The 26,489-nt window shown below is 43.1% G+C and overlaps 1 protein-coding gene and 1 long non-coding RNA gene across 9 annotated transcripts in view; one reads left to right on the top strand and one right to left on the bottom strand.

The window, feature by feature from the left end:
* The window catches only part of TMEM108 (transmembrane protein 108), a 348,023-nt gene that overhangs the window by 3,863 nt on the left and 317,671 nt on the right, over positions 1-26,489 (bottom strand). For 6 of the 8 annotated variants that reach the window (XM_030551122.1, XM_030551124.1, XM_030551121.1 and 3 more), the window contains one exon: positions 13,126-14,241. In XM_030551122.1, the coding sequence (XP_030406982.1) occupies positions 13,126-14,241 (1,116 nt within the window). Of the gene's footprint in view, positions 1-5,431; positions 5,539-13,125; positions 14,242-22,232; positions 22,302-26,489 lie in introns of those variants that run through there. The other 2 variants (XM_030551127.1, XR_003998861.1) reach the window with 2 other exon arrangements.
* LOC115645894 lies at positions 5,517-24,970 on the top strand. The gene is made up of 5 exons (XR_003998862.1): positions 5,517-5,601; positions 7,192-7,432; positions 9,665-10,600; positions 23,709-23,795; positions 24,487-24,970. It is a non-coding gene; the product is annotated as an uncharacterized LOC115645894 (long non-coding RNA).

Here is a 26,489-nt window from a genome sequence, read left to right as displayed (position 1 = left end):
TCCCCTGGCTCCATCCCCTCTCCCATCTAATTCACTGGTCAGTGCAGTTAGGCGGAGCAACTAATTGGTAACAACAGCAAGACAGAGTGTGCTTGTGTGTGTGTGAGTGCATGAGTGTAATATATATATATGATATGCATATGATACAGTGTTAATTAATACATGTATTACTAATAAACATGGCATTTTGCCTTATTCCCCCTGAAAAGATCCTGTACAGTACTTTAAGTACAACATAGCTTCTTAGAGCCTCAAGAATAGCAGAATACTCAGTGAAGTCCGCTATAGACCTCACTACATGTATCTGTTCTACCTGTGCAGTGCTTAGATCCTGCAGTGAGGAGTATGTTAGCAGATCATAAGTTAGATAGACAGACAGACAGACCTCCAATCTTCAAATATGAATCCCAGGAATAAGTTTGTGAGCTTGTATGTTCATTTGTAAAAGCATCTGCTTCAGGTCATAGAGCACTGGACATATGCAGGGATGCTGGAATTGATATTACTAGCAGGGTGAATATAATCAGCTTACATGGCATACTGTTGTAACTAAAGTGATTGAGAAAGGTTCTCCAGGATTGCTTTCAGTATACTCAAATCTGTTTTGATTTGGATCAAGAGGTTTAATCTTATACTAAAAAAAAAAAAAAAAGCTTCCAGATCTGGACAATTTTATTTAAGCCTGCCAAACTCACTTTGCTATATGTACTAATCTCAATGGTCCATGTAACTGTGGAGATTTAAGCACATGCCAGGATTGAATTTTCAGTGGGGTTAGGTCCATCCTTTGTTTTATAGGTTCAGTTTGTACCTACAAAACGTGTACCTGCAAAAATAAATTGTGGACACAAATCTAAAGCATTTGTACTTTTAAACTACCTGATTTATACCCACAATGAGTACTTAGCAATGAATGTACTTTCCTTTGCACTTATAAAAAGAAGACTGCCCTTCTGAAAATGTATTTCATAATGTCTAATTCCCTAACCAGAGGAAACAAAAGAAAATATTCATGAATTAGGAAAACAATATTTTCTCAGCTAAAGTTACTTATTAGAATTGTAGCCTAAGGGAAAGGAAACAATTTAGAGGGGTCAGAGATGCTTTGTATATTTTGACAAACATAGCAACTACCCGTTTGCCATGGATCTAGTTTCACATCCCATTTATTCACATAAAATGTCAATAGACAAGCATAAGGCTAGAGCTCTGTTTAAAATAACAGACTAAGCTACAACAGAGGAATGGTTCATGGGCTGAGCTCTGTCTTCGTCAAAGCAGAAGACATGCTTATACTGTAAATCTCTTTATTAAAATAATGGAAAAATATTTCATAGCATGCTTGCACATTTCAAAACAGCAGGCCATTATGAAGCTTACTTTTATCCAGACTTGCCTCAAATTATCCATGACTAGTAACTTCACTCCCAGTGCATGTATTTCCTTAGGGTTTGATTGTGCAACCCTTAGTCACACTGGTGAGCACTGTGTGAGCAGCCCCACTGAAATCAATTGAATTGCTCTGCCTTAGAAAGTACTCAGTCATAAAGGTTGCACAGTCGGACCCTTATCTTTTCAGACTATTCAACCAGTGTCACTAACCACTAGACATCTCCACTCTGCCCTGGAGGCATGTTAAGAGGGGAAAGTGAAGCGGAACATGTAGTTATCCCCATTGGTAGGCTATATAAAGTGAGCATAGTAACAACAATACTCATTCAATTTTCCTAGCTGCTATGTAACAGGTGCTCTGTAAATGCCTAAGATAGATAGAAATTTTAAAGTTGCCTGGGGATTTAATGACAGGACTCTCATTAAAGTCAGTGGGGGATGTATGGTTAAATTCTGTGCAGATCTTTTGAAAAATCTAGAGTTTACAGTCTGTACAATTATGTTGCTTTTGTCAGTGAAATATGAGGTTTATCTCTGGAAGCTGGAAAGACAGTGGTACTATGAGCAGTGAGAAATGTGTATTTATTCAAAAGGAAATGGCATCATAAATGTATCCTGGGCTATCTTGTACTTCCTCTGTGAACATAACTTTCTCGCCCCTCCCCTCTATTATGTTTTAGGAATGTGAACTTGGGGCTAGATCCTGTCATTTAGGTGCCTAAATCCAACATTGTAGTGACACTGAGATTCTCAAAACTCCTCGGCTGCCACCTAATCCTGGAGGTGGCTAAAGTCCCTAGGCCCTTACATGTCCACTGCTGAAGTCCTCAGGGCACCTAAATGTCTGTCGGTTAACATGCCCCACAGGAGCCTGTATCCTGAAATATCTGTGTTCATGCCTAAGTTGCAACAGAATTCTCAAACTAGGTGTTACCCCCAACTCGGGCCCAGCTTCAGGCAGAGCAGGGATTCAGACCTACAATGCCCACATCCCAGGAAAGTGACCTGGCTAGTAGGTTGTTAGATATAATGAGGATCCCCACCTTCTTCTCAGGTTTTTTGCAAGAAAGGACTGACATGGCTTAGATGACTAGCTCCTGGAGAAAGTTCACAGCTGTGAATCGTGAGTGGAGGGAGGTGCCTAACCCTCTGAGATGAGACTTAAGCCCCGCCCCTCTCTTTAGTATTTCCATTCCAGCTGGCTGGGGGGGGGGTGTCTCCCAGTTCAGTTTGCTGGCTTCTAGGAATCCCTTTCTTAGGTGCCTTGATCTGCCTATGCATTGTGTAGACAGCCTGGGCACTTCACTCAGGGCTGTGGATTCCACTAGGCAGGGTGCCTAAAAGTTAGGCATTGCAACGTCTAAGTCTCTTTGTGGATCAAGCATTTAGCTCTTCTGAACACTGCCAGATTGAAAAGCCAGAAGAATGAAGTCCTGTGTTTTATTACAGACTAAGTATAGGAGCAGTGAAAGATCCCGCATGCTGTCTTTTCAAGGTGCTGCAACCCTAAGCAGGAGAGACTGTTATATGAAGGGAATTTCTGTCTCTGTGCTCATTCAGTCGTTGGCCACTCTGCTGAGACTGCCAACCAGTGTGCCAATAAGCGTTAACTGTGGTGAAAGTTGTTTTTTTTTAAAGTAATGTAACATAACACTTATAATATATCTAAATGTACTTTATAAAAGTGGGTATAACTACAGTATTATGCCAATTATATAGATGAGGAAACTGAGGCAGGAGCAGGTATAAGTGACTTGCCAATTCACAATACTGAGAACCCAGCTCTGTTGGGTCCTAATCTAGTGTTCCATTTACCAGAGAGTTTGGGGGTACCTATAAACTGTTATCTTATTATCTGTATTTTAGAAACACCCAGAGTGTTCCAGGACCTTTCTGTTCATACAATCTAAGACAGCACCTCCCAAACTTTACTGATTCACATACCACCTTCTTAAAAAATTGTTGTGAAGTGAATGGATAGATCATCAAGCATGTGTACCCGAGTTTGGGGACCTCGATATAGGCTGTCAGACAGGAAATCCTAAGTAGATGAAACACACAAACACAGTAGAGGTGGGTTGGAAAGATGAACTAACAGTAAAGACAACAGAGTAGAGCAGGAAAAAAAAAAGTCACAGCTTCCATCTTGCCTTTTCTATAATGTGTCTTGTATTCTAGTGAAGACTAGAAATTAGTATTGTTTAACAAAATTTACTAATCCTGCAACATCACATTTCTTTTAGTGAGGTGTGAATCAGTTTGGATAAAATAAGAACCAACTACAGCTTTCCCTCAAAAATGTACCTGAACCCTCAGGAAAGCTTGATTGACCTTTCCCTCTCTATTACATTTCATTTTTGCATAGCCTCTAACTATAAGGCAAGTTTTCCAGAACTCAGATCATTCTTGTAGTTCTTTTCTGAACCCTTTCCAATTTCCAATATTATTTTCAGGTGTGAATACCAGAACTAAACAAAGCATTCCAGTAATGGTCTTACTAATGCCATATACAGAAATAATACCACCTCTCTATTCCTATTTGATACTCCCCTTCTTATGCATCCAAGGGCTGTGTTTGGCCTCTTCGCTATTTAATATTATTATCTTACTGCATCAAAAAAACCTCTACATTAAAAGAACTTTGAGGCTGCAAAATCAAACATTCAATAATTAGGAAATGCCAGACTTAAGGATGTCTCTGCTACCTTAATTGTGCCTCCCTTCTGCTTTATGATAGTCTTTAATGGCATGATCACATTGTATTTTCCACAGGATCACTGCCTCATTCAGTGAGTACTTATTCAATATTTCTTTTCATCCTTATTCAGTGTGTGACCCCAGACCTTATTCACCGCACAAACATTAGTTTTCTTCACAATGCCCCTGTAATATTACGTGGTGGTATTATCCCCATTTTAGAACTGGGGAATTGAGACACAGAGAGATAAAGGTTACAATTGTTAAAAGTACCCACTCATTTAAGGTGTGCAACTTGAGACAGTGAGGGCCTGATTTTTCAGAGTACTTAACAGTTTTATATAGCACATTATATATTCAGAGCTCAGCTGTGAATGCCCTTCATTTCTGCATATATAGCACCAAGTGTCTCATGTTAGGCACCAAGAAAATGAGGAACATACAATTAGTGGCCAGCTGTGAACACTTTCTGGTTTGAGTGGCTTGCTCAGCATCACATAGGAACTCGGTGGAAAAGAGAGGGATAGAATCAAATTTTCTAGGGCAGTACTGTATTGCCTTAACCATGAAATGACCCTTTCTCTCCCTGCAATCCCTTGCCTCCAACAAATTAGAAAGTGGTTTTACAGAAAATAACCTCCTTCACTACACCATACTTATATATTCCCATACATGTTTCTCCTGAGGGAATTCGGTGCCAAACAATTAAATATTCTGCACAAAAAATATTAAAAATGCCACACACAATATTTTAAAATTCTGCATATTTTATTTGTCAACCAACCATTGTTGTTATTTGCTGACAAGTATTTTGAAATAAATTACCAAAATAATGGAAAATGGTGTGATTATATTGTTATTGTGTTTCTGTGCTATTTTGACAATATGCAGAATTTTAAAATATTATGCACGGAATTTTTAATTTTCTTGGGCAGAATATTTAATTTTTTGGCACAGGATTCCCTCAGGAGTATCAGGGTTCTGTGTAGCGCAATCTGGGTGCGGGCAGCTCGGTGAGGGATCTATGTGCAGGGGGGAATCTGGATGCACAGAGGCTCAGTGCAGAGGGAATGGGACTCTGCAGGGGAGTGCAGGCGAAGGTGGTTAGGGCTCAGTGGGGGGCGGGAGTGGGGCTGGGTGGAGGGGTCAGGGTGCAGCTGGTTGGGGTTCAGTGGGGTGGGGGTCCAAGTGTAGGGGGCTCCTGGGGATGATGCTCGGTTGGGCAGAGGATTGGGGGGCTTTGTGGGGGGCGGGGTCACTGTACAGGCAGCTGCTCCCCCGTCCGCCCAATCCCTGCACACCCAGACCCCTGCTAAGCCTGCCCCCCCACCATGGCACAGACCTTCCTGCACCCAGGCTTGAGCTGACCCGGTCCTGGCTGCTCCATGCAGGGAAGGGGAAGGGGGAACGCCATCTCTGTCCGCCCCCTCCCGCCCAGCTGGGGCTAAAGGTCCCTGGGTGGGCGCGGCATCCCCAGACTTCACTTCCCGCCTGCCCGAGCTGCCGGGAGGGGTGAGTGAGTGAGTGCTGGTGCAGCGTCTCTTTGCTTCCCCACGGCAACCATTTTCTGCAAGGAAGCAAAAGGAAGGGGTGGGAAGGCATTTTTCTGCCGCGCCGCAGGGGCACAGAATTTCCGAAGGCAAAGCATGTGCACTGAGAGGCAGGGGAAGTGTGGAAAAAAGTAGTAATGCCTACACATAAGTAGGGTGAATTAAGGTTGCATGGGCAACTCTTCAATCTAACTTTTGATAACTTGACTTTACGATCTTAACATTCTTTTCACATTGTTTTTTAAATGTAATTTCCTGACTTTACAAAAATGTGGAAAAAAATCTAGAAATTCCATCATGTGGAACCATACTGACCCTCAGCTTGGGTTATCAGCAGCGTTTGGATCTTTATAGCATGGACCACTATCACTTAGTTAATGGGGTAACTGGTGGTAGTAGTAGTAGAAGACTAAATACGGGGATCAGCTACTAGAGGGGGACGAGACTCACACGGTGCCAGAGGTTTCACATATATATGCTGACAATAGAGATACGTAGAGACTCGACTCTTGGTTCAGTTCTAGGTTCTGGAGAGTAGTGTGTTTTTCCAAAGTTATAGATCGTTCTGTCCCTGTATCCTCCACAAGTTTATCTCTGTGCACCCTTCTTCCTATCTGTCCATTTCCAGCTCCTGTCCTCTCCTCCTCAGCTATAATCTTCCCTCTGATTCACACCTATATACCCTCCAAGACCTTGGCTCATGTCCCCTTCCCCTTCTGCTGCTTCCCGGACTGGCTCCTATCTCCTACCCCCCCCCTCACCCCCCACATCTTTTGGCTAATGTTCCCCCCTTTGGTTCCTGCAACACTGTCTCCCACATGCCTCACCCCTCTTCATTTTAAGCCAGGCTACTTTCTTCTGCTGCTCACTACCTGGCACTAGGAACACAAGAGAGAGTCTCCCTGTTCTCATTTCTGGAGTCTACTCCTGTAAATTGTATAGAAAGTCCTGCTCAGCCCAGCCCCTGCAGCCCCATGGTGCAGTACACACAGTGTAGTCTGCAAAAGGAGCTGTGAAGGGCTGGGGCATTCTCAGTGCAGACAGAATCTCTGGAGACTTTAGCAGCCATACTCTAAGAAGTTTCTCTTGATCATGTGTGAACTGAGATTTTTTAGAAGTCTCATACCATGTGAAAATATGCCCAGTTTTTCATGGGAACAGTAAAAGCCACATCCCTCACACACACACTCTGCAGACAAATTTCAAGTCCCCGCTCCAAAGCATGGAGACACTAGAGCATCTAAAAAAATAATGCAGTGGTTGTAAGAATAATGTAAGAAAAACAATGGATTTTCCCCTAATCTCACCCACAGAAATAGCTCAATTGTTTTGGCTGAAACTTTTTTAAAAAAAAAAGAAAAGAAAAAAAGAAAATTCAGCCTGAGGGAAGTATTCAGGGTGGAAAATTTCAACTCAAATGGTTTACCTTTTGCAAAGTTATATGCAACTGAAAACAGGATCTTATAATAAAAGTAGATATATGGTAAAGAAGACTAACCAAACTACTACTAACTATACTATGAAACTTAAAAATATTTCTCTTTCGTCACAGACATTGGGATGCTGCTACAGAGCTCCAGCTCAGGCCGGGGATGGTTGAGAAGGAGAGGGGCTTGGGTTGTGCGCATGATAGATGAGGTGCTAACAGCGCTGCAAGACAAGCACTGTGCATGCACGACCCACACAGACACGGCTGCTGAAATTCTCCGATCAATGGCAGAGGGGCGCTCCAACACCTGAAGTGGAGCACCCACAGGGGGACACATCTCGAAGAGCCTCAATTATTGTACAAGGTGAGTAACCTTCTCTTATAATAGGAAGTGCCCAGCAACTTTAACAATAGGTTTTACTACCTACACTGCCTGTATTATTACACTATCTTAGCTATATTACTATTATTATTAAAGTTCTTTACTGACTGACAGCTGCTTCCAGCTGGACACCGGATTCACCACTGAGGCTTATGTCTACACTATGAGCTAGGAGTGTGATTTCTCTGCTCATATACAGATACTTGCACTAACTCTCATTGAACTAGCACTAGTATAAATAGCAGTGTAGCTACGGTCATACTGGTAGCAGCAGCAGAGACAGAACTGAGCCATGCTGAGTACGTATCCACCGGTTTCACGCAGTTTGGACTCGGCATGGCTCAGCTGTGCTGCTGCTACTGCTATCAGTGCCACTGTGACTACAGTGTACTTATACTAGTCCTAGATTGATGGGAGCTTGTGTGAGTATGTGTACGTGAGCAGGGGAATCACACCTCAGTGAGTAGTGCGGAAACTAAATCTCAGCCTAAATCTCAGTCTGATCTCACTTACAGAGAGTGGTGCAGTACATCTGCATGAAACAGGGTGAGATCAGAATCAGGGCTGGAGTATCTATCTCTTTGGAGAACTAGACTCCAGGAGAAACTTTCATAGATTCTTCAATGAAGAATGAAGGTTGGCAAAAGGCACTTTTGAGCATTCCCCAGTTGATGAAATATGAGCTAGCCAGAGCTGGATCCAAGGCAATAGTTCATACATTCTTTGGGTTCTGCTGATGTTTCCACACTGCAAGCCAGCCTCCCTCTCACATTTTCTGTCATCAGCAGAATTGGCTAAATGAATGTACTGCTGTGCATCTGACTCACAGGTTTGTATTCTTCTACATCTAATCATGTCACTTGGTAATTACAGAAAGATGATTTTTTTCACATTTTTTTTTATTTTTTAAGAACTTGGAACTTGAGGGATCAGTAATGTGAGTTTTAAAATAATGTCACAACACATCCTGCATTGTGGCTGGAAGTGTGAAAGAGACGCTGGCCCCGGCCTGCCCTCCCCCGCCCCCCCAAAAAAAAAAAGTTTCAAAGCTGCCTGAAGGACATCACAAAAACTGTGACAAGTTGAAAATAGCAATCGCGTTGTTATGTGGCACTTTGGGAACATAAAAATATTTAGCCCTTTTTATCCATGGGTCTCAAAGGGGAGTAATTAGCCTTACCCTCATTGTCTAGCTGGTAAAACTGAGGCACTGAGAAATGAAGCAACTCTGACAAGGTCACATAGAAGAGCTGGCATAAACCCCCAGTCCACAAATTCCCAGGCTGGGTTAGTAAACTATTCTGTGTCATGGTAGGTGATACTGTGCATTGATTTATGCAGTTAACCACTGAACAACATTCCCTGTCGTATGCCAGGGAGACCTAAGAAGTTTGGTGTAGCCCTGAAAACACGTACTTGCAGATTTGTTGGGTACTGTGACCACTGTCACCTTTTACATTTAGCTATGGTCTGAAGTAGCAGTGTTCAGATAGGGATTGGAATTAGGTTTATAGTGGGTTTCAGTTTGAGGCCAGACTAGGGCTAGGGTGCTGGGTTAATTTGACTCCTGCCTCTCTCTCTCCTCACCCTTCTGCTGTGCAAAAGCACCAATTCCCTCCCCACACCTGGTTTCTCCTTCTTTTTCTTTAGGGAGTTGGCAATGCCAAGTGGTGGCAGGCCCTACCCCGTATCTCAGCAGATAAGGAGACGTGTACTCCCTGGTAGATTTCTCAGCATGTAACTGTTGGGTCAGTGCCAGTCTTTACACCTCTGTCTAGCCCTCCCAATTCATGCTGCCTTCACCCCGCTGGTTCCCCTCAGAGCTCAGAGCTGGGAACTGGTAGCTGAAGAACACCCTTAACAAAAGTCCTGCCTCTCAGAGTCAATTATCATCTTCCTTCCCCATACTCACTGCCTTAGGCACCTAAGAACACCTTAGAATGGGCCAGTGGCCTAAGAATGTAAGATCTGATAGACTTGACTCAGACCCGAGTTAAAACACTCTGTATTTTCCCACCCCCTATCACCCAAAATGGGAGATGGACTGCATTCAGTTTCTTTTGCACACTGCATATAGCTGTGAAACCTTTTCATTGCAAAATCTCCCCTTGAAGATACCCATAGCAAATCTGTTAGTTGTAGGTAATTTTTTTTACTGTACTATAACATGTTCCTTAAAATCAAATTCTGAAGTTCATCTTTTCTCAAAATTAGGAACCACCACCACTTTTCATCTATGGTCACCTCTGCCTGGAGACTGGAATGAAGGGCTTTATATATTTGTTTCCTGAAGATGGCAGCAATGTCTTTACTATGCAATACGCCCTGCTTCATGAGGATGTTTTGTAGCAGAGATAAAGTACCAACTGTTTATTTCCACTGCGGCTGAGGATACATATGAGCATGTAAGAGGTTCACAAAACAACGCTTCCTCTGTTGTGAAATGGCACCAGGGAGCTACAACAGGCCTTTCCATCAGGGAAAATGTTCTTTCCATTTTAATATGACAGGCAGAATAACTCACAAGGGCAATCATACATATTGTGCGTGGTGTGTACTATTGCTTGAGAGATTTCCTCAGAAATACAATGGTAGCAGAGCAGTGTGCAGAGTTAGCACTAATGAGCTATGCATTACTATTATGTTCATTTCACATCACTCATGTAGTGAGATTTGAGTCCCAGGCCTGCTGCTTGGCTGAGTGTTCATTGCTGAAGCTAAAGTGACATTTGCATCCAGCAGGTAAAAAGAGACTGTGGTGCTTTTGTGGGTGGAGATGGTAAAATCTTCAGGGCAATGAAATGAAAGCAGAGGAACTCTGAACCTTTGACCTGAGCAAAGTATGTGAGAGCTGCTATGTGGAGAATCACTTTTGCCACTATATATAGATAATGTCTGACCCTTCAGAACATTTAAAAATGAATTTATTGCCGGAGTGACAACACTGGGGACTAATTATCAATGCAGCAGGTATAGCTTGAGCAAGTTTCCTCACGTTATCCCACCAACGTGCCTCGACCCTGACTCGGAGAGATGATTTTTCATGCCCATTACAGCCACTGACTTTCTGTTGAGGCTGAAAATAAGCGGAGCAGGTGCTGCAATGGATTTGGCAGGAGGACATCTGTCTGCTAGAAAATTATCTGAAAGGTAGCCACCAAATGTTAAAAGTTCTCTGGGTAAAATGTTTCAAAAGCAACTTAGCCCTCGTCTACATGCAGTTTGTATCAGTATAATTGTGAGGTATGGATGTGTTGGGTTTTTGTTGTTTTTGGTTTTTTTTTTTACTGGTACAACTCATAGTGTAGATGCAGTTATAGATATATAAAGGTGCATTATAATGATACAGTTTATTCTCTTTCCCTTATGGGAATAAGCTGTGCCACTATAAGCATATAGACGTTAATATAACTGCATCCACCCTTGGGGGGGTGGTACCACTTTAATTATATCAGTGTAGTTAAAACAGCACAACTTTTTGATGTAGACTTAAGCCCAGATCCTTCAAGGTATTTAGGTGCCTAACTTTCACTGAAATCAATGGAAGTTAGGCACCTAAATACCTTGGAGGATCTGAGCCTTAGGAGTTTAAGTCATGAAAAGTCAATGGAACTTAGGCTGTTTAGTCCCTATCTGCATTTGAGAATGTTGCCCTCTCACTACTGATGTAGGCCAAATTCCAAACAATATGACTTGTTGAAATCACAGCTTGCAATATAAGAGATGTAAAAATGTAGTTATATGAGCACATGATATTACAGTACGTGTTACAGTAAAATAGTTTAAGAAACTAATTGATAATCAGAAGTCCTTCAAAAAGACCCTATCTGCTTGCTCTTAGCACTCAGACAGATGGTTTATCCAGGGCTTTAATATACTTTGCTTTCTGATCTCTCGTTCAGTACCAGTTCTTGGAAATATTTTCTGGTCCTGACAGACTTTCTACTGGTCCACATAAGTGTTTCTAGCTTTAGCAGATCATGATATATTGGCCCTTTAAAAAATCACATTTTTATTATACTTGCTTCTCTCTCTCTCACACATACACACTTACTTCAGTTCCAACATTATTTTAGCAATCAGCCTGACTTAGGCCCTGTCTCCATTGAGGGCCGGCTCCAGGCACCAGCTCAGCAAGGAGGTGCTTGGGGTGGCCAAGGGGAAGGGGTGGCATGTTGGGCTCTTCGGTGGCGGGTCCCTCGGTTCCTCTCGGACAGAAGGACCTGCCGCTGAATTGCCGCTGAAGAAGAAAGCGCGGTGGAGTTCCCGCTGATCACGATCACGGCTTTTTTTTTCACCACTCGGGGTGGCAAAAACCCTGGAGCCGGCCCTGTCTCTACTACCATTATAACCAAATTTGTAATTAATAACAAAATTGGGTCTAAATATAGCTTAACAGGGTTAACGCTTAGGAGCCATGGTTGCTAACAATTGTTTCATCCTTGCTGGCAGCCTACACTGGCAAATATTTATGTTCCTGTAACTGTTTGACCCACTTCTATTTGCACTGTTGATGGACCCACTTAACTATGCTTGTGTGATCAGTTTGGTGGAACCTCCATCACAGCTCTGTGTATATTAGGACATCATAGTGTATATTGTCTCATATTGCTTGTGTCACTCAGTGTGTGTACTGTCAGGGCACTCTATCTCCTGCTGAGGTAGATTCCACAGTCAGAAGGGACCTCTGTGATCATCTAGTCTGATTTCCTGTTTAACACAGACCATAGAACTGCCCACAGAATAATTCCTGGAGCATATATTTTAGAAAAACATCCAATCTTGATCTTAAAATTGCCAATGATAGAGAATTCACCAAGACCATTGGTAAGTTCTTCCAGTGGTTAATTACTATGGAATAATATTTTTGACTTTCCCAGAATGCACTGATACGAATAGTTACATAGTGGACAGACAAGTGTGGTTGAAATAGTTTTTCACAACACTAAAGCTTTTGGGTGGACATAGTTCAAACATGTTTGTTATAATTGGGTCAGATTAGAAGGTCACAGATTGGTTATGGAAACATGGCTTGTACTTGTAGTGTATATAGGGCTTTAGAAAGGAATGCTTTGTATTGGTTGAAAGCTAAGATTCCAAACTCTTTGTTCTCTAGACATCATCCGATAAAACTATGATAGAATTAAAGTGGTGAAAGAAAGCAAGATGATAGTCAGAATGATGTGATTTTAAAATCCAATGGCTCACAAACGAACTGTGATAAATACTTTATACCATTGAAAAGCTGGAGTTTCAGAAGACACTAATCTTTAAAGCTATCACTAGTCCTTCAGTACTGCTCCAAGGCTGAATATATGCAGGTCCAAAATCTTGGAATTGCTAATTTTTTATCCCTGATTTAGACATTTTCGAAGTAAGCCTGCTTTGCCTTCCTATAACATCCAGACTTCATGTGAGTGAGTGGGCGTGTTATGGTACTCTCTAGTGAATGGCCCACAGAGAAGATAACTGACTTGCATATTAATCCCAGCAAAGAGAGTTTGCTTTTAGCTCAAGTGTTTAGCCTGTTATTTCTTTAAACATTGCTTGTCAACTATCCCATATGAATTTGTTACACTGCAAATGCTAAGCTTCCCAGCCAATATTTGTCCCATCGGGCTTGCACACATTTTGTATCTCAAGGAAGGAAAAAAGAAAAGAAGCAATTAACTCACAACATGAAGATATAGGTACACTGATAGCCAGAATGATCCAGGCAATGTCCACCTTGGTGAGACAAATGGTTGGTCTGTGCTGGGGTTTATCCCCCTCAGTGACATGGGAAATATTCCCAGGCATGCCAGGCTTCCAGGTTCCAGCAGGCACCAGTCTATTTAGAAAGTTTCCTGTTGCTGTGAAACCAGCTGTTGAAATGGAGCTGGCCAACCTTGTGGTGGATGCTGTGGAGAGAGTCCTGTTGGATAAAGTAGCATTATTCACCATGGTGTATGGTGTCACGGAGGTTCCTTTAGGGTTTCCCATTGTAGGTGATGAAATGTTGACATCAAAGCTGGTCTGAACTGAATGACCTGCTGCTGTTGCAGTTCCAGGGCTGGCAAACAAAGGTACATTTGTACCTGGACTCAAGGTTACCCAAGAGTTATTTTTGCTCAGGATATCCCATATATCATAGTGTGTGGGTTTAAAAGGCACCGACCCTGTTTTGGGATCAGTCGATGGGCCAGCTGTTGGGGTGGTAAGATCTGCTCTCTGCATAACTAGCCACGTTCCATTTACCCACTCTGCTTTTTTAAGGCCTTCCAAGGTGTTGCTGTGAAGAGAAGAGCTTGAGTCTGTTGTAGTTGCTGGCCCAGTACTATTGGGATCATTAGAGGCTGCAATCTGGGGCTGAAATGGGTGGTTAGTGAATGGGCGCCTCAAAGTAGGAAAGGGAGAGTACAGTGCTGTCTTTAGGTAAGGCTCTGTAGATTCTGTGAAGCTGCCTTTGAAAATCTGAAATATTTTCCCCTTTGGGCGAGTCTGTCCTGAATACAAAGCACTCTGGTTGTATAAATGATATATTTCCATTTTGCCAATGTGATGGCTGCTGGTTGCTTGCTTCTGGTCAATGGTAGGGGCAGGTGTCTCCACTGGGCGAGCTGAGTGAAGACTTGAATGAGTAGTTGTGGGAACAGGTCCTATCGTGCGATGGCCTTTGTGTCGAGGTGTTATCCCCATGGCTGTGATAGTGGTAGTGTCTGTCAGGGGGCCCTGAGATGATGATACTCTCGGAGGCAGTATCTGAACAGCAAACACCAGCTCTTCTGTCAGTGCCAAGATCAATAAAACACCTGGAGGAAAGGACACAGAAAGGTATTGAAATGAAAATTAAAGAAGTATAGACTAAAATCCCTATGATTGTGTATTCATGCTTTCCTTATTCAAGCTTTTATGGTATCTTTCAAGTTAGTTCACTATAATTTGTCACACACGCATACATTAGGCAAAGAGATTGTAGCGAGAGCCTTAGGAAGACACCAAAGCATTAAGATATAGTGCAGCAGAAAAGTTCATGACTAACTTTAATCTTCACCTCCTTCTCTAAGAAATCAAGAAGGCGGGAGAGCCTAAAGGAGAGAAGAAGGGAAAGAGAGCCTAAAGGAGCTCTGAAAGCCCTAGTTCTTATTGGGGGGGGAGGATTCCTCCAGTGTGGGAACTCAGGAAGGCAGCTGTAAAGTTGCCTTCTGACCGTAGCATAAGGGCCAGGCCAGGGCAGGGCTGGGAGTAGGAGGAGGGGTGTATCCTGGGCAGGGCTGGAGCATGTAGATTCCAGGCAATGCTGCCACTCAGAGTTGCCTGCAGAAGGTGCTGTAATTGGGCTACTCTAGCCCCTGGAGCAGCCCAGGATGTGCAGGTGAAAAGATGGTTTAAAGCCACCAGAGTTTCCCACCCCCTGAGCTGCAAGATCTGTGGTGGGTTCCTGGCATGTGGTGGAAAGGGGAATAGGCATCACACAGAGCCCCTAACATATAGTTGAGGGGGTGGGAGGAGTCCCTGAAATAGATGAGAATGGGAAGGTGGCACATAAGGAGCTGGTGGGGAGGGATCTGAGGAGACCCTGGTGTGCCCAATGTGCTCAGCTAATAGAAGATTTAGAGCGTACCCCTAGGAGGCTGCAATTAAAACAACATATTTTAATTTTAATTTTTTTTTTTGCCCACGAGCCCCCACTCTCAGACAGCTGCCCACTTTGTTGTGAGCCTGCTGGGGTTTTTAGCCTCCTTGTTTTTTGGCTAAGATTGTTAAGCATCAGTAGTGATTTACGGTGTCACTGTTTTGGGTGCCCAAGTGGAGATGCCTTAAAGAGTTCTGATTTTTTTGAGCAGGTGGATGGTTCAACACTTTCTGAAACTCAGATCTCTTTAACATGTCTAAAGTTGGGCACAGAGAAATTGAGACACCCAAAATCACTGGTCACTTTTGAAAATCTTGCCTTTTATCTACAGTGTCTGAGAAGTGCAAAACACTCTAACGTGAGCAAATTCAAAAGACCATAATTTTGAAACTACAGTATTATTAGGCTTCCAATTTTGACCCAATACAGTCAACCCTCTGTTTTAACTTTTATACAGATGTTTGAATTTTCATTTCCTGTGCTTGTACATGTGGAATTTGGGGTATTCTGTAGGCGTTTGCCCTTCCCACCTCCCAGTAAGTGACTATTAGCTCATGAAAAGTGCAAATTCAAAACACCGGCTATGTGAATTCATCTGTTTCTCTCCAATCCAGGTAACAGTAACAATACAAGCCATTGCCCTGTTCTGCTGATGTACCCCTATGTCACTACAGCTTGCAGGAACCACACTGATGCCATGTCTCCATTTGCTGAAATTGTCAACTACCTTATGGATGCCTGTCCATTAGAAATGCACTGAGAAAATCAATTAATTTTTAAGAGGCCATTGTCCACCACTAGATGGCAGTACTAAACTGGTCTGCATTAGAAACAGTGCTCTTGAGGGGAAAGGCTCCATAGTGTATAACCAACCCATTGAGCCAAGTGTTTTGCACTTCTTGAACACCAAATTAATCCATTTTAATCCTTGCAATTTTAAGCCTTCCACCCAGCAGTGTGGGACATGCACACAGTCTCCTATGAGAGCACTATTAAAAGCCATTTTTATGTTAATTCACTTGGGAGTAATTTCCCACCATTGAAAAGTGAAATCTCTGTAGAATGGGACTCATGAGCATCAAGGAAGATGCTGCATTATAACGTCCATTGGGGTCCCTGGACATTGCTGGGATTAGTTATTTTGATTTTACACAAATTCCATAATAAAAGATGCCCAGCCCAATCCCGGGGGGGGACAGACATAGTAGATATAAAGTAAAAAAAAAAAATTAAAAACAAAACAAAAAACCAAAACCACCACCAAAGTAGTAGCGCTTTTTCCTCCTGCCCTACCACACACTAGTTGATCACAAGCCACGTAACACATACAGCTTAGAACTGCCTCATTGTCGTTTTCCCACCCTAAACAGCGCCTTAGCCCTTCACTCATGTTCACTCAGTATGCTTTGCTGTCTATACAAGAGGTCAACAAACTGACTTTAAAATATAGTGTATAAGACTGTAATACAAATAACTAGGGCTGTCGATTAATCACAGTTAACTCATGCAATTAACTCATAAAAATTAATCGCGATTATTCTCAGTTTTAATTGCACTGTTAAACAATAGAATACTACTTGAAATTGATTAAACATTTTGGAGGTTTTTCTACATTTTCAAATAATTGATTTCAATTACAATGCAGAATACAAAGTGTACATTGCTCACTTTATATTATTTTTATTACAAATGTTTGCACTGTAAAACTGATAAAAGGAATAGTATTTCAATTCACCTCATAGAAGTACTGTAGTGCAATTTCTTTATCGTGAAAGCGCAACTTACAAACGTTATTTTTTTTTGTTATGTAACTGCACTCAAAAACAAAACCATGGAAAACTTTAGAGCTGATAAGTCCTCTCAGTCCTATTTCTTGTGCAGCCAGTGGCTAAGAGAGACAAGTTTGTTTACATTTACAGGAGATAGTTCTGCCCGCTTCTTATTTACAATGTCACCTGAAAATGAGAACAGACGTTTGCATTGCACTTTTGTAGCCGGCATTGCAAGGTATTACGTGTCAGATATACTAAACGTTCGTAAGCCCCTTCATGCTTTGGCCACCATTCCAAAGGACATGCTTCCGTGCTGATGACGCTCGTTAAAAAAAAATTGTCAATTAAATTTGTGACTGAACTCCTTGGGGGAGAATTATATGTCTCTTGCTCTGTTCTACCCGCATTCTGCCATATATTTCATGTTATAGCAGTCTCGGATGACGACCCAGCATGTTGTTAGTTTTAAGAACACTTTCACTGCAGATTTGACAGAATGCATAGAGGATACCAATGTGAAATTTCTAAAGATAGCTACAGCACTTGACCCAAGATTTAAGAATCTGAAGTGCCTTCCAAAATCTGAGAGGGACAAGGTGTAGAGCATGCTTTCAGAAATCTTAAAAGAGCAACTGTCTGATGCAGAAACTACAGAACCCAAAGTACCAAAAAAGAAAATCAACCTTCTGCTGGTGGCATCTGACTCAGATGATGAAAATGAACATGCATTGGTCCGCACTGCTTTGGATCATTATCAAGCAAAACTCATCATCAGCACGGACCCATGTCCTCTGGAATGGTGGTTGAAGCATCAAGAGCCATATGAATCTTTAGTGCACCTGGCATGTAAATATCTTGCGACGCTGGCTACAACAGTGCCATGCGAACACCTGTTCTCACTTTCAGGTGACATTGTAAATAAGTAGCAGGCAGCATTCTCTCCCATAAATGTAAACAAACTTGTTTTTCTGAGCGATTGGCTGAACAAGAAGTAAGACTGAGTGGACTTGTATGCTCTATAAAGTTTTATATTGTTTTGTTTTTGAGGTCTTTTTTTGGTACATAATTGTAAATTTGTAAGTTCAACTTTCATGATAGAGATTGCACTACAGTACTTGTATTATAGATTAATTGAAAAATACTATTTCTTTTTTTAGGTATAACACTACAGGAGGCTCTCTGTTAGCTTGAGAGGCAGAAGCTGAAAATGTTGGTGCTGAAAGCTATGGATGGGCACTAGGTCTGATGCCACGTCTCCAGTTTAAATGGTGACTTGTGTCTCTCCCATGGACTTTTTAAAATGGGATTCAGAAAATATGATAGTCTTCAACAATGATCAGCCTCATCCTTGTGAGAGTCCATACACTAATGCTACAGATAGGGCTACACTGCAACTGGGAGCATGCCTCCCAGCCCAGGTAGATGGACACGCACACACCTGCTCTGCTCAAGCTAGTGCACTAGAAATAGCGCGGATGTTGTGGCATGTGAAATGGCTTGGGCTAGCCACCGGAGTATACGCCTGTCCTACTCCTTGGGTCCATACTCAGGTGGCTAACCCATGCCACGAGGTCCACACTGCTAGCTCAAGTGCGCTAGCTCAAGCAGAGCTAGTATGTGTCTGTCTACCTGGGCTGCAAGGTGCAGCTGGGGCCCGGGCAGGGAGCACCACTCAGCTCTGCTCCTGGCCCTGTCTCCCTCACTCTGCCTGGGGTCCCAGCCGCCGGCCCCATGTCCAGAGCTCCGCTCTTAGCCACGACTGCCGGCCTGTGGCTCTGCTCTTGGCTGTGGCCCCAGGGCCAGGTTGCCAGCCTCAGCTTTGCCCCCGCATCTAGCTGTGGCCCCAGCCTCGGCTTCTCTTACCCTGTCCGTGTCCCCCCGCTCCCAGAGCCACAGCCCTACTCCTGGCTTGGGGGAGGGGGTGCATGAAGTAAAAAGCTTGGGGATCACTACTGTACATGCTATGCGCTTATCCTCGAAAAACAATGGTTCATGTCAACAATGAACACAAATGCATCTACCCACACTGCTAAAATATCAAGACAGAGGTTTGAGTGTGAACATTTGACACCAACACTAGACTGTAGTACCCCGTGCAGAAATGAAAGATACTATTTATTAACTGTGACAAAAGAAAGCAGACAACAGAACTGCAGCATGGAGGTGAGGTACATTTTATTTTTGAGAGGGGAGATTTTTTGAAAGCATAAAAGGCAGTCAGACACTGACCTCCCATTGATTTTCACAAGGTGTAAGTCAGGGCAGAATTTGTCCCTAAAAATGCTCAGACAGAAGGTTAGCAAAATGTAGCTTAATGAGGACTCACTCTGGATTTTAGCAGATATTCATGAATAAGTGGAAAAATCTGTTTTCTTTCCTGACAATCCATCTCTTTTCTATGTAAAGTCACTTTAAAAAAAACCACTGAGGCAACTTACAAGGCATCCAATATTTTTAGATGTGGGATTATGTATAACATAATTTTAAAATAAGGAAAGCTGAGTTGGAAGAATGTGATGTTGCCCTAACATGACAACTGAGGAGAGTCTTGACAAATCTGAAAAACAATTACTTGAAGGCAGAAGTTTTTTTTTTTAATACATGTATTGAATATGCTGTTATGTTGAAAGATGCTGGAGCATTTAGGCCCTGGTCTGATAAATATTTAAGCACATGTATTTCTATATATATAAGGCCCATTGACTTCAATAGGCATCCTCATGGGTGTAAAAAGTGTGTGTGTGCGTACAGGTGCCTCCCATATCCAGCCTACTGGGGAATTCATTTCCTAGGCTCTATGGGGTTGGAAAGCCATGCCAACTCAAAACTAATTCCTGATTGTTGGGGTTTATTTTATTTTTTTTCATTCTTCATGCTCAGAAATGGCCAAATGATTTTATTTGTAAGTGTCATACATCAAGTGTCAGCTTTGGAGCCTAATTGAATAGCTCTGTTAAAAACCCTTCAATCCTAACAAGAATGTTGTTGGACCTCATATGTTGGCAGTGTGAACAACTTCACTCTGTTCTTACATAATACTCTGAGCACCGTTACGCAGTGCTCCAAGTACTGTACATTAAGTACAAAATGAATTCACTCAAGTATGAAAAATAGTGCAGTAAAAGAATGATGTATGTAGATGAAACCAATAAGCATCTTTACCAGGATTCAGTGCATTCAGTGGACCAAATCTTGCTAAATCTTCAATATAGAGGGCCAAACCTAGTCTCTCTCAAGCTGAAACTGCTCCCTTCCATGGTTAAAACTCACAGGAAGAGCTAAGGGGTGTGTTTATATATATTTATGTGGAAGAAAATGATTAGATTCCTTTAGAGTGAGGGTCTCTGCCTGGGGCTCATGATGCCAACAGGTGTCAAGGGGTTGTGATCACCCTGTTCTTTCCACATTACTAAAGGAGAGAAGTCCAGGCTTTGAGAAGCACTGCTCTGGAGCTTCTTCTGAATACTATCATTGAGGGGAGGGAATACCCTGCCTTAAGAAGCTGGCGGTTCAGTCCCCAGAACTTACAGCTCTTTCGGTATCTAATTGGCTGGGTCTTGAGCCTCAGTTCTGCTGCTCTCTCCTGGCTCTGTTTGCACAGGTCTGGTGGAGCCATGCTGACATGATTTCTGAGCTGTTCACTGCCCCTGCAGCCCCCTCTTAAGTGGGTTCCATTGCATGGAGGGGTGGGGTCTGCTTGGGAATTAATACAGCCTGAGGTTGCACTAGATACTTTACTAGCAGTAGCTGGTAAAGAGTTTTAACTTCTTCAAAAGTAAAGAATAGCTTCTTAGCCTTACACGTGAGTCTGTGCATGTTACTGGAGTCAGCTCAGACTTTAGGTAGAATCTTTAAACAACAGCATCTTATGCAACATGTGGTCTGAAGTCAGTAGAAAGACTCCCACTGACTTCAGGGGGCTTTGGACCAAGCCCTAATTGCATAAGATATAGTGGAAAGTTTTGAGCCCCATATTAACATTTTTCATGTTGAATGATTATCCACAAAGAGTTCAGTCTGGCATTTGGAAGCAAAGATTCCTATTCTGGCACTCTCCACCATAGACCCAGTGGCAGAATAAACAGAGCCTCATTGAGCTGTGCTTGAAAAACATGTTTGCTGTGGGAAATCAGGAACAGCTTTGTATTTAGACCCTACTGCTGGATCTGTTATCTCAGATCGCCTTGGGCAAAAGAAGCAAAAGAAACAGTTCTACAAAAGGGAATGTCCAGAGCCCCATTAGACTACAAAAGCACATCTTGGCTGCATGTATACCTGGGCAGAGTACAGTGTGCTTGAACCTTATTGCGCCTCTAACATTCTTGAATTACTAAGTGATGATAAAGACAGCACTTGAAAAAATAGCATTATCCTGTTCTTTTGTCATGTGCATCTCAGCTCACAACAACAACAAAGGTAGAAAAAGTGACTTTTAAAATATGGAAACTGTAGAACCCTGCAAGATTCTATTACTTTTGTGCATGTAATTTTTTGGTATGTTTTATTGTTTACATGCTGCATGAATGCGTCAAATAAATGATAGGATTTCCATGTAAACAAGGTAGAGTTACATTTGTACAAGCAAAGGGTTAAGCAATTTCAGTTACCATGAGCGATGGAGGAATTGACAAAAAGAAGAAAAAAAAAGTAGGCTACTTCCACGAGCTTTTTTTCTTCACACCATCTTACATCAAGTCCAAGAAGGCCATGCAATAGTTCCCAAATGTCACATTACAAGTTATTTTCTAATTTTTCTTCAACGTGTTGGGCGGAGGAGAAGGGGAATGCAGTTCATATGTTGTGGATTACATGACAAATTCAATCCCTACTTTTCTATTCAAGGTCTGCTTAAAATCTATGATGTAGAAAGTGAAACACCAGGAATAACAAAGGGCTGCAATTAATCTAACAGCAATAACATAAAATAACCTGAACAGAAGTTTTGGAAATCACATAGGGAAACAAAGAGCAACCAGAAGACACTGACACACTATGAGAATATAAGAGTCTGCTATAGAGTTTGCACAAAGCTACTATGCCCTGCCCTTTAACAATTTAAATTATTATAGGAGCAACCATCACTGCTGGTAAGGGTCATTTCCATCCAAGGCTTCAAGTGAGTCTGTCCATAAGCAAAAATTAATTTTAGATTTTTCAAGTGATATAACAGGTATTACAAATAAAATAATATCTTCTCATTCATTTTCATGCTGCACACAAAGGCAGATACATACTATGGTAATAGGTGCTTTAAAAATGCTGTAGATGCCCATTCATTTAAATCCATGCAGACTTCTGACCCTTGTGAAAATGATCATTGACAATCTAATACAATAATTACTGAAGAGAAAAATAAAAGAAGACTTTTATCTGATTGTATTAAGGAATCACTTACCTGAAAATATCATTTGGACTTGTCAGCAGACATCCTCACCTGCTCATGTCATGCAGACTCGGAAGCTTCCTATTTCAATGTAAAAAATAAAAGATGCTACCATCTCCTAATGAATGAAGTAGTTCCACTGTGGAGAGTTTGCTGCTAATGTTGGAATTCCTTTGGAGGAATGAAGACAGACACAGACTAGGGAGGCGTGTCTTCCAGTGATGTAAAATAAAGGGCTTGTTCTCCTTTATGAAATACCATTGCAAACGCAAAGAAAGCTTATTAGTTATTGAGCCATTTGCTTTCTCAGCAAGCAGACTGAATAGCTGGCTGGCATTCCAGCTTGCTTTTCCATCGAGTGCAAATATAGTTTGTCTGGCACAGTTATATTCAAATGCTAGAGAGGATCACTGGCTGTTCTAGTTTGCTGGGAACAAAACAGCAACAAGCTCCACGGCTGCACGTCTTTGTGAGACTGCCTAATGCTCTGTTTCAAGGAAGAATGCCCCTGCTCTGATATATCATTTAGCTTTTAGCATGCAGATGGGTTTTACAAACCTAGCTCCTGATTCCATACCTGTAAGAATAGTTATACCTTCATTTGGTAATTGATAGGACTATTAAAATTCTTATCAGAGAAAGGTATGTAAATGAAATACTGACCCTATTCTCTTCCTCTCTTTGGAGTCAAAACACCTCCTAGATTTTATTATTCTCATTAGTGATAACTTTATGATTTATATTTTACCAGTTTGATTTTTTTTTAAAATACTGAAAACAGATCAACCTCCTGATTCTTAATGCCAACTTGGTAATATTCTTTTTTTCCTGTTATGCGAGCAGTAAGGATGGGTGAGTGGAAGAATACATTGGTCAAGCAGCGCAAATATTGGCCTACTTCAAGAAGCTAAGTATTCCCCAAAAGGAGTAGGAAGAATAATGGCCTTTCAGACATGTGTGCACCAAGATGGGTCTCAGTGTTAGAGGACTGCACTGACATGAGAGAATCCCAGCCAGTCTATGTCTGGATGTAAAGTCTCAGTCATTCCTCACTTACTGTGCGTGCTGGAATAGCTCACGCAATTTGCTACCCTCAGTCTCCTTAGAAAATTCATTTTTGCTGTTTTGGGAGAGGAGTGGGGAGAAAAGGAGGAGGTGGGAGGTGAGGACCTGGTTTGGAACAGTAAGCACCAAGTCCAAGTGGTGTCTGTTCAGGAAGTAAACTGAAGCTAGCCACATCTGCAGGGGCCTGAGGCATAGCCTTGTGAGCCAGACCATGTATGTGCATGCGACTATGTGTCCCAGTAGCTTGAGGCAAACCTGGACTGTCATGATTGGTTGGACAATGACCTTGGCGATCACATCCGACATGGTCCGGAACTGGGCCTCCGGAAGGCAGGCTCTGGCTTTGGTCGAGTTGAGCAGTGCTCCAATAAACTTTATTCTCTGAACTGGAATAAAGGTCAACTTTTGCTCATTTATCAATAGGCCCAGCACTCACAAGGTAGCTTGGACCAGGCTGATGCTATTCTTTACTTGAGCCTCTGAATGACCCTTGATCAGCCAGTCATTGAGGTACATGTATACTTGAACACCTTGCTGTCTGCGGAAGGCAGCTACCACTGCCATGCTTTTTGTGAAAACCTGGGGGGGAGGGGCTGCGGAATTGATAATGATCTGTGGCCAGCGAAGATAAAAATGTGAAAGTAAGCATCCGTCAAGTCAAGGGGGGGTGGCATACTAGTCCCCGGAGCCAGGGAGGGAATGATGGAGGCCAGGGAGACCATGCAGAACCTCAGTTTCTTGAGATATCTGTTGAGATGACGCAGGTCCAGTATGGGACAAAGGCTCCCTTTGGCCTTTGTGCTTCGGAAATAACAGGAGTAAAACCCCTTCCCTCTCAAGTTTTGAGGTAACTTCTCCATGGCCCCCATCTATAGGAGTGTCTGCACCTCCTGGGCAAGTAGTTGCTCGTGAGAAGGGTCTCTGAAGATGGGGGTGGAAGGAGGGGTAGATAAAAACTGCAGGGTATAACCAATGGCCACTGTATTTAGCACCCAGGAGTCCAATGTTATGCAGAATCATGCCAGGCTGAAGTGGGACAGTTGGTCCAAAAATAAAGGGGAGGCAGAATCTGTATGGAGAACTGGTACAGCACCGTGGACACACCTTCAAAAGCCTGCTTGGTCCTACCGGAGTACCTGTGTGACCCTGGCTGGGAGGTTGAGGTTGACAGCACTTGTAACCTCTCCCTTTCCTCTTATAGGAGTACTGTCTCAGAGGCGGAGCGAAGAAGCATGGCAGCTGTTGAGGCCTGAAGTGCTTCCTCGAAGTGGACGGAGGAAGAGGCCCAGGGACCTGGGGGTAGCCCTTGAGTCCTCAGGCCATGTAGTCTCATGTTTGTCTGCTCTGAAAATAGTGAGGAGCCTTCAAAAGGGAGGTCCTGGATTGCTGGATCTCCTGAGCGAGTCCTGATGACTGCAGCCAAGAGCATCATCTCATGGTGAGAACAGAGGCCATTGTCCTGGCCGCCATGTCTGTTGCGTCCAGTGCCCCCTGGAAAAAGGCTCTGACAACATTCTCTCCTTGTTCTAAGATGGGTGAAAATTCCTGCCATAAGTCTTGAGACATGGAGTCCTTAAATTTAGACACAGGAGTCCCACAAATTATAGTCGTATCTCCACAGTAAGGCTTGCTGGTTTGAGATACATAGTTGTAGACTGCCTGTCAAGTAAACTTTCCTCCCAAACAGATCAAGTTTCTTTGCATCCTTCTGTGTAGAAGTAGCACTCAACTGGCTCTGTCTCTCCCTTTTGTTAACCACCAGTATGGATGAGGGACCCAGGAGAGGGTGAGAGTACAGATATTCATACCCACTGACTGGTACATAATATTTCTTCTCTGCGCTCTTTGAAGTGGGGCAAGGGGAGAAGAAAAGAGGGGGCCTTCCACAGGACTCTGAACAGACTTATTACCGCCTCACTAATGGGTAAGGCTAATTTAGATGGAGCTGCTGCAGCCAGAATGTCAATGAGGCTGTGAGAGGATTCCTGAACACCTCAATCTCAAGCCCCAGGTTAGCTGCTATTTGCTTTAGAAGCTCTTGATGAGCCCTAAAGTCATCTTCGGGAAGTGAGCTGCTCGGCCCTAAGTCAGCCTCATCCGGGGAGGAGGAGGAAGAGGTCTGTACTGGAGGAGGGGCCACTATCTTCAGCTTCTTCTTCAGCCTCAATAATCTCCATATGGGCTAAATCTTGTAAATCAGTACTAGGATTAGTACTGGAGTCGGGGGCCGGTGCCAATCATGGAGGAACAGGAGCCTGCCTCTCAGAAGCAACAAACTATGAATGATGGGAGGGTAGACCTAGTACCGGGGGAATCTCCCAAGGGTTTCAGTATGGCCACTGCATAGGCCACTATCCTCCTGCCAGGTACCAGTGGGGGGCCCGCACCAAGGTTCTTCGGTATGTAGGATGGGTACTGGGAGCCCTAAAGTTGAACTTGTAGGGCTCTGCATCAGATGAAGAATCCTCCCTAGGCAGCCACAGGGGAGCGGTACCTCTCACTGCCTCCAATCAGTGCCAAGGGTCCGGTGACCAGTGGCAGGCTGGGGACAACCTTGCAGAGGACAGAAACTTTAGCCAATGGGAACAGTGAGGGGGGAGGGCAACACCTACGGGCACACGCAGTGAGTGGAGTCCCTTGACCCCTCCATGTAGGAGCTGCAGGGACATGCTGGTGGGAGCCGGGGAGCCCTCCCCCGAGGTAAGCGCTGCTCCACACCTCAACCCTCTGCCCCAACCCTGAGCCCCCTCCCACACACCCAAACAACTGCTGTTGCTGGCCCAGGCAGCCCCTGAGCCAGCACCAGCCAATGCAGAAGTCAAGGAGGTCCGTGACTTTCCGTGACAGACACGCAGCCTTAAAGATGAATACACAGGGCCAATATGCCCATAGAAAATTGATTTCCAAAAGCCAGCTTTACCAACATCTGTCTGAGGTGCTCCCAGTGTGGCCAGGTGAAGACTTTCTCAGCATTCAAAGAAAGAAGAACACAGGAAGAATTGCTAGAATTAACATTATAGATCAAATTGAGTTCGTCTGATACCAGAGAAATGTCTGCCAGCAATGAACCCAGATGGGTCAGGGTGAACATACTTGGGCAAGATGGCAGTCTGTTTGCTAGCACCTTGGCATAAATTTTAGCATCTACATAAAAGAAATAGGTTTGTCTGGTGCACAGTCTTTTACTTCTCCAGAAATTACCAC

The sequence above is a fragment of the Gopherus evgoodei genome, chromosome 2 (genome assembly GCF_007399415.2).
Source record: "Gopherus evgoodei ecotype Sinaloan lineage chromosome 2, rGopEvg1_v1.p, whole genome shotgun sequence".
NCBI classification, from domain to species: Eukaryota; Metazoa; Chordata; order Testudines; family Testudinidae; genus Gopherus; species Gopherus evgoodei.
This window is presented reverse-complemented; position numbering and strand designations above follow the sequence as displayed.